At 43.9% G+C, this 13,440-nt stretch overlaps 1 protein-coding gene across 1 annotated transcript in view; it reads right to left on the bottom strand.

Moving 5' to 3' along the window:
* DIPK1A (divergent protein kinase domain 1A) overlaps positions 1–6,632 on the bottom strand; it is a 129,747-nt gene extending 123,115 nt beyond the window's left edge. The window contains exon 1 of the mRNA XM_061411182.1: positions 6,492–6,632. Within this exon, the coding sequence (XP_061267166.1) occupies positions 6,492–6,545 (54 nt within the window). The 5' untranslated portion in view covers positions 6,546–6,632. The remainder of the gene's footprint in view (positions 1–6,491) is intronic.
* Positions 6,633–13,440: the final 6,808 nt, after the last annotated feature.

Below are 13,440 nucleotides of genomic sequence, written 5' to 3'. Positions count from 1 at the left end.
TTGGTTCACAGAGAGGCCGCACAGGCAGTGTGCCTGCACTGGTCCTCTGGACGAAGTACTCTCTACACCAAAAAGCTGGCATGGGTGGAATTTATAACAAGAAGCAGTGAGAAGAACCATGTCAATGGGATAAACTAAATTTCTTTTTTTACAGCTTTATTGAGATATAATTCACATACCATACAATTTATTCATTTAAAGTATACAATTCAGTGGATCTTAGTATATTTACAGAGTTGTGCACAGCATCAATTTTAGAATATTTCCTTTACCCCATAAGAAACCCCATACCCATTTCCCCACAACCCTCCCAGTCCTAGGCAAGAACTAATCTATCTTCTGTCTTTACAGATTTGCCTTTGCTGGCTACTTCAAATAAACGGAACCCCAGAATATGTGATCTTTTATGAGTGGCTTCTTTCATATATTTAATGGTTTCAAGGTTCATCCATGTTATAGCATATATCAATTCTTCATTTCTCTTTATTGTTGAACAATATTCTACTACATGGGTATATACTATTATCAGTCTTTCTCTTCACAAGCAGAAGAATCTCCTTTGCTACATAAACAAAACTGCAAAAAGTAATTAGGTCCCCACATTAGTCCATAAATGCCTACTTAAGCCATATTATAGCTGAAAACTTATCATAAATTGCATCATACTACAGTTTCTAGAAAGTGTTGGTTTCTCAGTCATGTCCAACTCTGCAACCCCATGGACTGCAGGCTCCTCTGTCCATGGGATTCTCCAGGCAAGAATACTGGAGTCGGTTGCCATCTCCTCCTCCAGAGGATCTTCCCAACCCAGGCATTGAACCCGGGTCTCCTGCTTTGCAGGTGGACTCTACCATTTGAGCCACCAGTGAAGTCCACTGTTCCTAGAAACATTCTACAGTTTCCAGAAACATTATCAATTATCACAGTGACCTTTGGATTAAAGAAAATACTGAGAATGAAGCTCCTTTATAGGTAATTGCTTAAAATTTTTTCCTGTAAACCACAGTAGGAAGAGAAACTTGCAAGTCCTAAGGCCTGAACACCTCAGAACAGAACTACTTTTGGACTCCACCCACTTGAAGACAGAAGAGCAAAACTGTAAGCAAGCATACAAAGCTGGTCTCTGAAACTTTCCTCTCTTCTTGCTGGGCCCTTCACCTCATCCCCCTATCTTTGAAATTTAATTCCTTCAGTGCTCTTCACCCCAACCCTATCTCCAAACAAAACAAAATCTTTTATATATCTATTGACTAATTACAGCTTTACTTTAAAATATTACATTTACATGAAAATGTTACTTACACCAGACATTTTCTAAGACTTTCTCCCAAAACCTGAAATGAGAATTAAGTTTTCCTTCAAAGAACTTCTGGTAGGAATTAGCTCGTAAGGGGAGAGTTTTTTGTTTTGTTTTTACCAAGAGACCCTCTCATATCACAGTAAATCCATCCCATGGTAAATCAAATCTAGTCATTCTCTCAGAATAATGCATATGTAGGAGAATGAGAGAAAGTAAGAAACTGCTGTTAATTTTGTTAAGGCATGATAATGGTATTATGATTATGTCAAAAGTATCATTATCTGTTAGAAATTCATACTAAGGCATTTAAATGAAATTATGTGATATATGGGATCTGCTTCAAAATATTTTAGTTGGAAAAAGGACACAGGGGAAGGGACATGAAACAAAATACTGATAATTGTTGAGGGCAAGTAACAGGTACCTGAGAGTACATTATTCTTTTCTGCTTTATGTATGTATAAAAATTTCTATAGTAAAATACTTTTTAAAAAGAGAGAAACTGTTCTCTTCCTCTCAGGCAGTCTTTTGTCCCTTCACTTTTTATTCATAGCACTTTTATTTCTAAGGTTATTTGATTAATGTTTGTCTCCTTGACTAGACTTTAAGCTCCATGAGGATCACAAGGGTGTTTGTTTAGCTTCTGTAGAATCCCAACCCCCTCACAGAGTTTCTGGCATATGAAAAGCATAGACAAATATTTACTAAGTAAATGATGAAGTCAGTAAAATTAAGTCATATCATGCCCCTAGATCAATAAAGACTCAACAAATAAAAGAGGGGATGATAGAAAGTCAGGGACCTTTGGTAGAAGGAAATGAACATATTTACTTACATGTAAATTTACCATTTAAGTTCACATGCTTTTCTATTAAAAATGCAGTTAAGATGCCACAAAATAGATTTAACTACATGTAGCTGAGTTACAGAAAAACATCTACTTCTGCTTTATTGACTATGCCAAAGCCTTTGACTGTGTGGATCACAACAAACTGGAAAACTAAGAGACAGGAATACCAGACCACCTTACCTGCCTCCTGAGAAATCTGTATGCAGGTCAAGAAGCAACAGTTAGTACTGGACATGGAACAACAGACTGGTTCCAAATAGGAAAAGGAGAACGTCAAGGCTGTATATTGTTACTCTGCTTATTTAACTTATATGCAGAATACGTCATATGAAATTCCAGGCTGGATGAAGCACAAGCTGGAATCAAGATTGCCAGGAGAAATATCATTAACCTCAGATACGCAGATGACACCACCCTTATGGCAGAAAGCGAAGAGGAACTAAAGAGCCTCTTGATGAAAGTGAAAGAGGAGAGTAAAAAAGTTGGCTTAAAACTCAACATTCAGGAAACTAAGCTCATGGCATCTGGTCCCATCACTTCATGGCAAATAGATGGAGAAACAATGGAAAGAGTGACAGACTTTTATTTTGGGGGGTTCTAAAAATCACTGAAGACGGTGACTGCAGCCATGAAATTAAAAGATGCTTACTCCTTGGAAGGAAAGTTATGACCAACCCAGACAGCATATTAAAAAGCAGAGACATTACTTTGCCAACAAAGGTCCGTCTAGTCAAGGCTATGGTTTTTCCAATGGTCATGCATGGATGTGAGAGTTGGACTGTGAAGAAAGCTGAGCGCCAAAGAATTGATGCTTTTGAACTGTGGGGTTGGAGAAGACTCTTGAGAGTCCCTTGGACTGCAAGGAGATCCAACCAGTCCATTCTAGGGGAGATCAGTCCTGGGTTTATTGAAAGGACTGATACCAAAGCTGAAACTCCAATACTTTGGCCACCTCATGCGAAGTGTTGACTCATTGGAAAAGACTCTGATGCTGGGAGGGATTGGGGGCAGGAGGAGAAGGGGACGACAGAGGATGAGATGGCCTGATGGCATCACCGACTCAATGGACATGAGTTTGAGTGAACTCCAGGAGTTGGTGATGGACAGGGAGGCCTGGCGTGCTGCGATTCATGGCGTTGCGAAGAGTCGGACACGACTGAGCAACTGAACTGAACTGAACTGAAAATCACTGCAAATGGTGACTGTAGCCATGAAATTAAAAGATGCTTGCTCCTTGAAAGAAAAGCTATGACCAACCTAGACAGCACATTAAAAAGCAGATACATTACTTTGTTGACAAAGATCTAATCAAGGCTATGGTTTTTCCAGTAATCATGTTTGGATGTGAGAGTTGGACTATAAAGAAAGTTGAGTGCCGAAGAATTGATGCTTTTGAATTGTGGTGTTGAAGAAGACTCTTGAGAGTCTCCTGGACTGCAAGGAGATCCAAGGAGGTCCATCCTAAAGGAAATCAGTCCTGAATATCCATTGGAAGGACCGATGCTAAAGTTGAAACTCCAATACTTTGGCCAACTGATGTGAAGAACTGACTCATTTGAAAAGAACCTGATGCAAGGAAAGATTGAAGGCGGGAGGAGAAGGGGACGACAGAGGATGAGATGGTTGGAAGGCATCACCGATTCGATGGACCTGAGTTTGAGTAAGCTCTGGGAGTTGGTGATGGACAGAAAAGCCTGGTATGCTGCAGTCCATGGGGTCACAAAGAGTCGGACATGACTGAGCGACTGAACTGAAACTGAGCTTATCCTCACTACATTCATGTGATTACACAGCTAAGAACCACAATTTCTACTTATGATATGGAAACTATGGAACCAGAAAGTTACGAAATTTTTTCAAGGTCATAATGAACCAGATGCACAAATGAACAAAACTCAGCTCTGTCCTCATGCCTCACGCTGTTCCCAAAGGAACATCATTTTAAAGAAAATCAGGGACTTCCCTGGCTGTCCAGTGTTTAAGACTCCACGCTCACAATGCTCAAAGCCTGGTCAGGGAACTAAGATCCTACAAGCCACATGGCACTGCCAAAAAACAACAAAAATAAATAAAATAAAATTTAAAAGATCATAAAAATAAAAAATGAAAGGAGTATTGTATATGTTAATTCAACTTTCAGTGACTGAGAAACTGAATAGATAGCTGTACAATAGTCTTAGATGAAAATATTTTTCTTTGACTTCATCCAAAACAATTTACAGTTGAAGCACCTAGTGGAAGAAAAAAAAAAAAAAAAAAGTGAGACCTAGCCAGGCTCCTCTGCCCATGGAATTCTCTAAGCAAGAATACTGGAGTGGGTAGCCACTCCCTTCTCCAGGGAATCTTCCCAATTGAAGGATCAAACCCAGGTTTCCCACCTTGCAGGCATTCTTTACCATCTGAGCCACCAGGGAAGCTCCACACAGTAGAAGTAGTATTAAAAACAAAAGGTGAAGCATTTAAGCAATGGAGAACAGAAGAAGGCATGACACTGAGTAATGTGAAGGCCTTTTTATTCAGCGGGTTAAACTGAAAAGGCATGGTGAAGGACAACTAACAAGAAAATTCCTAAACACTAATAAATAATAAATACTAATACCAAGACAATGTTTAAAACACCAGTACTCCAGGTTCCCAAGTTCTAAAATTTATCACAAATACAATACTATAATCAACAAAGTTTTCTATTTAATCATTATTTTATATAGAAATAGCCTACTAATATATAACTATGCCCCCAAATCCTTTTGAAATGCTGAGGACCTGAGTTTACCTTAATTTGGTAATGGATAATGATGCACACATTCTGGAAGGCAGAATTACTAAATGTTTGCCATTAACAGAAGCCTAACTATTTGAAAAACTAACCTTAACTCAGCCAATCTGAAAGTTCTTATGCTATGGTGCCAAAAAAATGTCACAATCACTTGCGTGGAGAACGTTGAGAACCAAATGAATCAAAGTCTAAAAGTGTGCCACAAAATCTAAAAAAAAAAAGCTAGACAGTTTTAGTTAAGAAAAAAGATTTTAAATATCTCAAACTAATTTTGAGAATAGAGTCTGGAAAGTGGTTTGTTTTCCTTTTTTTTTTTTTTCTCTTCACATAAAGGGTTACAAAGAGGTATCTGGCCTGGATTGAATTCTACACTGGGTTGCTCTACTGTTTTCGGGCACAATTACTACTGGCGGAGTTGCTACAAAGGCTCAGAACAATCAGTTTTACTCCTATATTCTTCATTTTATGAGCTATCAATCAAGCTTCCAACTTGAAGTACATCACTCATTGCACAGTAGTGATTCACACATGCAATTTCCAAACAAAAATGAAAGATTTACGTGCCCCACGACGGTTTCTTCTCAACTTTTAAAATAATTGATAAAAGCACCACCTAATGAATTCCCATCCCCAAATAATCTATCGATACCTTTAAGCATTTTAATGTAAGCGGTAAAGGAATACTGTTCTCTGAATGCAGACACAACTGCTGACCCACGCGAAGAACTGATTTGTAGTTGTTTTTCCACTTGGGTGATGGATTTGCGCTCAGCTACTCATGGTGTCTACTAGGTCCCCCTGGTGACTAACATGAAAGCTGTAGCAGGGTTCGAAGACACAGACTGGCAGCGGAATAGAGGGTGGAATGGGAAATTATGAAAAATTAACACGCGAATAGTATACATGACATAACAGAATTACATTTGCATTGTTGGCGTATTCGGGATCCGCACAAGACATTGTCCCCTTCCTTTTAAAAAGCAAACATCCATCCGCCTCGCTTGAGCCCTTGCTCCCGTTTAAATCACGGGTGTGATGGAGATCGAACCAAGTGGTTCAGCCCGAGGCACATGCCGCTTCACCAGGGTATGAAGAAAACACTGATGTGACAATTTGTCATAATTTTCTAAAATATGGAGGAATGACACACCACCTTTCCTACCACCTACTGAGGACTCAGGACTGAACCGAGAACAGCCTCCCTGCGGGGCCCACCAGGGAGGGGGGAGGAGAGCAATGGACCAGGGAGAGGACCGCGGCACGTCCCGAGCCCAGACTGCGGAGCCCCAAACGCGAGGGGCGTGGGGTCGCACCCAGGTCACGTCCCGGGGCTCTCGGGATGCGAGGCGCCGAGGGCGAGCCCGGACCGGTCGGGACGCTGGGGGGCGGCGGGACAGCGCCGCGGTGGAGGCTGCGGCGCCGGGTCAGCGAGGGAGGGCGCGCCGCCAGGTGCCGGACGGCAGGGGGCAGCGGGGTTCGGGCGGGCGCCGACCCAGGGAGGAAGGAGGAAGGCGGGCAAGTCCCGCGCAGAGAGCGGGCGCGCGGCGGGCTCGCCGCCGGCCTACCTGGAGGTAACAGGGCTTCCTTAGCCAGGCCCCCGGACAGAGACTCCTCGCCATGGTAATCACACATCGCCCCGCCGCGCCGCAGTCAGAGGCGGACCCGAGCGCCGGCGACCCGGCTCCCCGCCTTTCCCCGCCTCCCCGCCCCCAGTCCGGCCGGGCCCGCCCACTCCTCCGCCCCCGTCGCGGCGCGCGCCGCGCTCCCCCCGGCCCCGCTGCAGCGACGGCGGCCGGCGGCCCGAGGCCCGGCCTCCTGCTCTGCTCGCCCGGCTGCCGCTGCTGTCAGAGCCGCCGCTGCTGTCAGAGCCGCCGCTGCCGGCTCCGCCATAAAGGGGAGTCGCGCCTCGCTCGGCCGACACAAATCCAACTGCGCCTCGCGCTTAAAGGGGAGGCGTGCGGAGGAAGGAGGGGGCGCCGCGGAAGCCGGGGTGTCGCTTGTTCGGCGCCTGGAGGGGAGGGCCGGGGAGCCCAGCTCTCCGAACACGCCGACCTAAGTGGCTGCTCCTGGCTACCCTGGCCGCGCGTCCCGCCACCCCGCCCGGCAGGTCTGACGCTTCTTTTGGACTCTGCTCCTTCAGCCCGGACGTGTCTGGGCGGGTTGCGAGGAAATTCAAGGGAAGCGTGGGGCTCCTTCCTTGGGGACCGGCTTTTTCCTCCCTCGCGTACCGTGGCCCATGCGGCCGCGGGAGCAACCGACTGGCGCATCCCCTGAGCCAACGCAGACGGGGCTCCCCTCTACTGAATGTAACCTGCCCCCACATCCAGCCTTAAACTCTTACAGCCTTAAACTTGTTTTTCCTGAGTACTTTTTAAAGTCTGACCTTTTGGGTTTGAATTGCTTCAAAACAGCTTTAGAGCTTTCCTGGCCCTACCCACGAACCTTGAGTCAAAAGAGAAAAAGACAAACATTACTAAATTAAATACAGTTCTGAAGTCAGGAGGCCCGGGACGTGGCACACTCAGTTAAGGCTACATAACACAGGGTGTGGTGTCTTTCTTTTGACAGTGAAGTCCAAATAAGGGAAAAACAGCCATCCTAGCAGGAGAGAACAGCTGTTGATCCTAGTGACTTGTAAGAAGATGCTTTTTGCTTCTTTTTACCCCATAGGTTGCCACTTAGAACTCAGGCCTCTTGCTCTGACAAGAAGTTTCCTTAGGAGCAAAACTTGACTAACTCTCACTGTGGTTTTTACTTAAGCTTTGTTCTAGTGTCTTCCGTTTCTGAAGAATTGCATTCTTGCCTGCCCCTCCCCCAACCCAAACACAAACAGGTTTAAAACCTGTGTGGTATTTTATTGCCGCAAATAAACCCGTTTTTCATTGATCTTTCAGCTTGAGTTAAAAGATTTCAGTAATTTCTGAGTATGATAAGTACTGGTTTAATTCGTTCTTTCATTCATTCAATAAACAAATATTAATTGAGCCCCTGGACATTGTTCTAGTTGATTGGGTTACATACCTGAGCAAAATACAAAACCCTCACCCCTTGTGGATATTACATTCTGGAAGTGGGGGCAGCAGGCAACAAGTAATACATAAGAAAATCAAATAGGATAATAAAGCAGATAGAGGGTATGTTAAAGAAAACAAACCGGTGAAGATGAGGAAGACTACAGGTAGAGTTGGGTAGGGGACAAAGATCAGGAAATCAGGACTGGACTTTTTTACATTCAAGATATCTATTGGAAATTCAAGTGGAGATCTTAAGTAGGCAGTTGTACATGGGAGTGCAGTGTTAAGAAGGGTGGTCCAAGCTACCATATGCAGCATAAGAGACACCAGCTTTTTTTTTTTTTAAGATGAAAGTTATGTCTTATTCTGTGACCTTACTGAGGACTACAGCCCAGGATATAGGAGTTTTTGCCAGCTCAGTAGTATGATCTAAAAGTCATCAGAAACTTAGATTTGTCCAAAAATAGAGATATTAAATGATATTTAAAGTCACAAGGAAGTGAATATAAATAGAAGAGAACCAAAGATGAAACCTTGTAACTTCAAGGCAGGAGAGTGGATGAACCAGCAAAGGAGATTGAAAAGGAACAGCCAGTGAAGTTGGTGAGCTGAGAGTGAGGTGCCTGGAAGTCAAGTGAATATAAAGTTATCAAGGAGGTATTAGTGCTTACATGTGAGTGAGGAAGTGAGGACTGAGAAATAACTACTGGATTTAGTACCATGGAGGCTATGGGAAATGGGAAAAAAAACTTGAGTGGGTTTAAGAGAAAATTGAAGGAGAGAAATTGGAGATACTAATATTATAGGCAATTCTTTTTAGAAGTTCTCCTGTATAAGGGAGCCCAAAAATGATCATGGGGAGCCTACCACCACAGTTAACTGGTGGTGGAAGTGGAGTCAAAAGTAGGTTGGCCAAAAAATTGAAATATTTGTTTCAGTGAGAATGATCTAGAAGAGAGGAAATTTTTATGAAGGAGCAAGAAGAGAGAATTGCTAGAGTGGTGCCTTTGAAAGGGGAAACGTTTATGATCTAGCACACAAATGAAAGGATTATCTATAGACAGGAGTACAGACTGTTCATCTATGAAAACTGGAGGGAAGGTCATAGGAGCAGTGGTGAGGATCTGTGGAAGTTCTCTTCTGATTATTTTTTTCAGAGACATATGATGTAAGGTCATCAGCAGGGAAGAGGAGATTCGGAAGAGTAACTGAAGGTGATGAGGAGAGAAGCGAAGGTGTGATATATTCATCCAGGAGAATGGAAAGATGAATATACTAGGAAAGAAAAATATATCACAGGCCTGCTGAGTGTCATTAAGGGCCCACTTGAGTTAGTTACATATGGATGTGAGAGTTGGACTGTGAAGAAAGCTGAGCGCCAAAGAATTGATGCTTTTGAACTGTGGTGTTTGAGAAGACTCTTGAGAGTCCTTGGACTGCAAGGAGATCCAACCAGTCCATCCTAAAGGAGATCAGTCCTGGGTGTTCATTGGAAGGACTGATGCTGAAGCTGAAACTCCAATACTTTGGCCATCTGATGCGAAGAACTGACTCACTGGAAAAGACCCTGGGAAGGATTGGGGGCAGGAGGAGAAGGGGATGACAGAGGATGACATGGCTGGATGGCATCACCTACTCAATAGACATGAGTTTGGGTGGGCTCTGGGAGTTGGTGATGGACAGGGAGGCCTGACGTGCTGCGGTTCATGGGGTCGCAAAGAATGGGACACGACTGAGCGACTGAACTGAACTGAACTGAGTTCATGGTCATAAATTTAAGTGGGATAAGTCAGTATGTTTGTCCTTTCTTCCTCCAGCAGTAATTGACTGAGCCAGGATGCAGGCTCAAAGTAAGCTTAGAATTGTATGCAGTTAGGTTTTACCAAGGAAATAAGAGCAAGGACAGAGGCACAAGAAAGTCAAAGATGTAAGGGAGTGAGTATGATTCACCACGGAGTTTTAAGATGAGGGAATAGTAGACATGGAGAGACTAAGGTCAGAAAAACTGTGGTTGGATCAGTGAATTGCAGGTCCTTTTGGGGCTGAGGGTCTGTAGGAGTCCAACAAGAAGAGGGAATGATCTGAAAATATAGGTATAACATAAATGGTCTGGCTCCATTTTTGATATTTGATGACAGCTTTCAAGCCCCACCACTTCTTTGCTCCCTGTGTCCCACATCTGGGAAAATTGATCAGAAAGCCCAGCTGCTCACTCCTTTGGTGCCCATGGGAAGTTCAAAGTATACAAGAGCCTGTCCATGTGAGGGACACTTGACCCTGCCCCCCTACACTCACCCCAAACACCATAAACCCTAAGAAAGTCTCCTCTCTCTGTTCCCTCAAGTCATATTTAGACCAACTTGGAGACTGCCCTGCTTTCCTCAGAAAACTTCTCTACGTGTGTAATAAAATTTTTCATACTCTGAAAAAGTTGGTACATGTGTAGCATCATCAGTCTTGACATCCCAAACAAAATACAGGTGGAGGAATCTATCTCAAGTCTGCAGAATGACCATAACAATGTGGCAGTTTGAGTGGGATGCATGCAATAAAGATTATGGAGAAGTGATGAAGTGAATTTGACAATGCCAATGAATGACTAAGGAGTCTGGAATACAGTGTCATTGGAAGTGAGTCAATGAGGGAGTATCATGAGGATTCTCACTATACATATTAAAAACAGCAAGATTTAGGACAAGAGAGATACTGGATAGAAAACGTGTGCTAAACCTCTACAGTCGTGTCTGACTCTGTGCAACCTATGGACTGCAGCCTGCCAGGCTCCTTTGTCCATGAGATTCTCCAGGAATACTGGAGTGGGTTGCTGTGCCCTCCTCCAGGGGATCTTCCCGACCCAGGGATCAAACCTGCATTTCTTGTATCTTCCTGCGTTAGCAGGCTGGTTCTTTACCACTAGCGCCACCTGGGAAGCCCCCTGGATAGGATGCCAGTAGCCAAAAGTTGAAGCCTGGAGAAATAATTCGGAGTGATCTCTAAGTGAGTAGGGGACTACCACAATGAGGAGAGTGATATGAGTGATATGTCCTCTCATGGGAGGTCATGAGTTAAAGAAACAAATACTTCAGGGGGAGGAATTAGATAGGAGATGGGGAGAATAGCCTGAGAGAAGCAATGAAGGGTAAAGAGGGTCTCTCTCCCACCTCCAAGTCTTCCAAGGGTTCTGGGAAGGTTGCAGGGACAACAGCATCCACAGAGGGTGAGCCAGGTTTGCTTTAGAACAAGAAGGTGAAGAAATAGAGAAGAGATAGAAGATACAAAGGTTTTCGCTGAAGATGAACTGTGAATTCCAGAGGACATAGTGGAAAGAGTCTCAGAAATTGGGGAGTGTGGTAAAGGGGTTCAAAATAGGTGATGTGAAGAGCCCTGAGTGATTTAGTGGGTGGAAGACGAAGGGTGATCTGGGAGTCTAGGATTTCCTATGGTAAAGGATATAAACAGGAATAATAGGGATAAAGTTTCAACCAAATGAGAAGTGAATGTCAATTTCCATTTAGAATCAAGAAAGAATCAATGTAGGGTTTCCCTGGTGGCTCAGCAGTAAAGAATCCGCCTGCAGTGCAGGTTCCACCCCTGGGTCAGGAAGATCCCCTAGAGAAGGAAATGGCAACCCACTCCAATGTTCTTGCCTGGGAAATGCCAAGCAAGGAGGAAACTGGCAGGCTTCATACAGTTCTTGGGTTCACAAAAGAGTTGGACATGACTTAGTGACTAAAACAACAAAAAACAACAAAAAGAATCAATGTAGTTAACATTTTCGTGTTCAAAAGGGGGAAATTAGTTTTCTATTCATTTTCATTTTCAATTCTCGTTTGCGTAGTTTCTCTTGTCATCCCATGTAGAGCAGCAGCTACCCTAGGGTCCTTCCTGGGAACCTCCTAGGTGAGTTTGATGAGCTCTCATACCTTTGGACTTAACTTTTTGCTTTAAATCTACATGTGAGTCCCAAGATGATCCAAGCAGGTTGACCTGTGGCCATTTTGGGTAGGAAACATTCTACCTCTTGACCTGGCTCTCCTTCCCACGTGCATTACAGTTGCCCTGTGAATTTTGATGTCATATGGTGGAACTACCTTACAAACGTTTAAATTTACCTGTTTACCTAGCATCCATTCTTGTGAACTTAAAAGACTGTTTTTCTAAATAAAACCTGCTGCTGCTTCTGCTGCTGCTAAGTCACTTCAGTCATGTCTGACTCTGTGTGACCCCATAGACAGCAGCCCACCAGGCTCTCCTGTCCCTGGGATTCTCCAGGCAAGAACACTGGAGTGGGTTGCCATTTCCTTCTCCAATGCATGAAAGTGAAAAGTGAAAGTGAAGTCACTCAGTCGTGTCCGACTCTTAGCGACCCCATGGACTGCAGCCTACCAGGCTCCTCCATCCATGGGATTTTCCAGGCAAGAGTATTGGAGTGGGGTGCCATTGCCTTCTCCTAGGTAATGCAAAACTAATCGTTGTGTAGCTGATCCATATGGTTGCGTTCAGAGGTGATTTGTGGCCTCTTAGTCCTCATGTATAACATAACTTTGGATGTCCAGAGACAAAAGAGCAACTCCAATGGTTTCAAATATAGAAAAGTCAACATCAATGATCTTTAGACTTTTTTGCTTCAGTTCAGTTCAGTTCAGTCTTTCAGTGGTGTCCGATTCTTTGCCACCCCATGAACGGCAGCATGCCAGGCCTCCCTGTCCATCACCAACTCCTGGAGTTTACACAAACTCATGTCCATTGAGTCAGTTATGCCATCCAGCCATCTCATCTTCTGTTGTCCCCTTCTCCTCCTGCCCCCAATCCCTCCCAGCATCAGGGTCTTTTCAAATGAGTCAGCTCTTCGAATCAGGTGGCCAAAGTATTGGAGTTTCAGCTTCATCATCAGTCCTTCCAAAGAACACCCAGGACTGATCTCCTTTAGGATGGACTGGTTGGATCTCCTTGCTGTCCAAGGGACTCTCAAGAGTCTTCTCCAACACCACAGTTCAAAAGCATCAATTCTTCGGCGCTCAGCCTTCTTCACAGTCCAACTCTCACATCCATACATGACTACTGGAAAAACCATAGCCTTGACTAGACAGACCTTTGATGACAAAGTAATGTCTCTGCTTTTTAATATGCTGTCTAGGGTGGTCATAAGCGTCTTTTAATTTCATGGCTGCAATCACTATCTACAGTGATTTTGGAGCCCAGAAAAATAAAGTCAGCCACTGTTTCCACTGTTTCCCCATCTATTTGCCATGAAATGATGGGACTGGATGCCATGATCTTAGTTTTCTGAATGTTGAGCTTTAAGCCAACTTTTTCACTCTCTTCTTTCACTTTCATCAAGAGGCTATTTAATTCTTCTTCACTTTCTGCCGTAAGGGTTGTGTCATCTGCATATCTGAGGTTATTGATATTTCTCCCAGCAATCTTGATTCCAGCTTGTGCTTCATCCAGCCCAGCATTTCTCATGATGTACTCTGCATATAAGTTAAATAAGCAGGGT

The sequence above is a fragment of the Bos javanicus genome, chromosome 3 (genome assembly GCF_032452875.1).
Source record: "Bos javanicus breed banteng chromosome 3, ARS-OSU_banteng_1.0, whole genome shotgun sequence".
In the NCBI taxonomy this organism is placed as follows: domain Eukaryota; kingdom Metazoa; phylum Chordata; class Mammalia; order Artiodactyla; family Bovidae; genus Bos; species Bos javanicus.
Note: the sequence above shows the minus strand (reverse complement) of the source record. Positions and strands in the feature narration are given on the sequence as shown.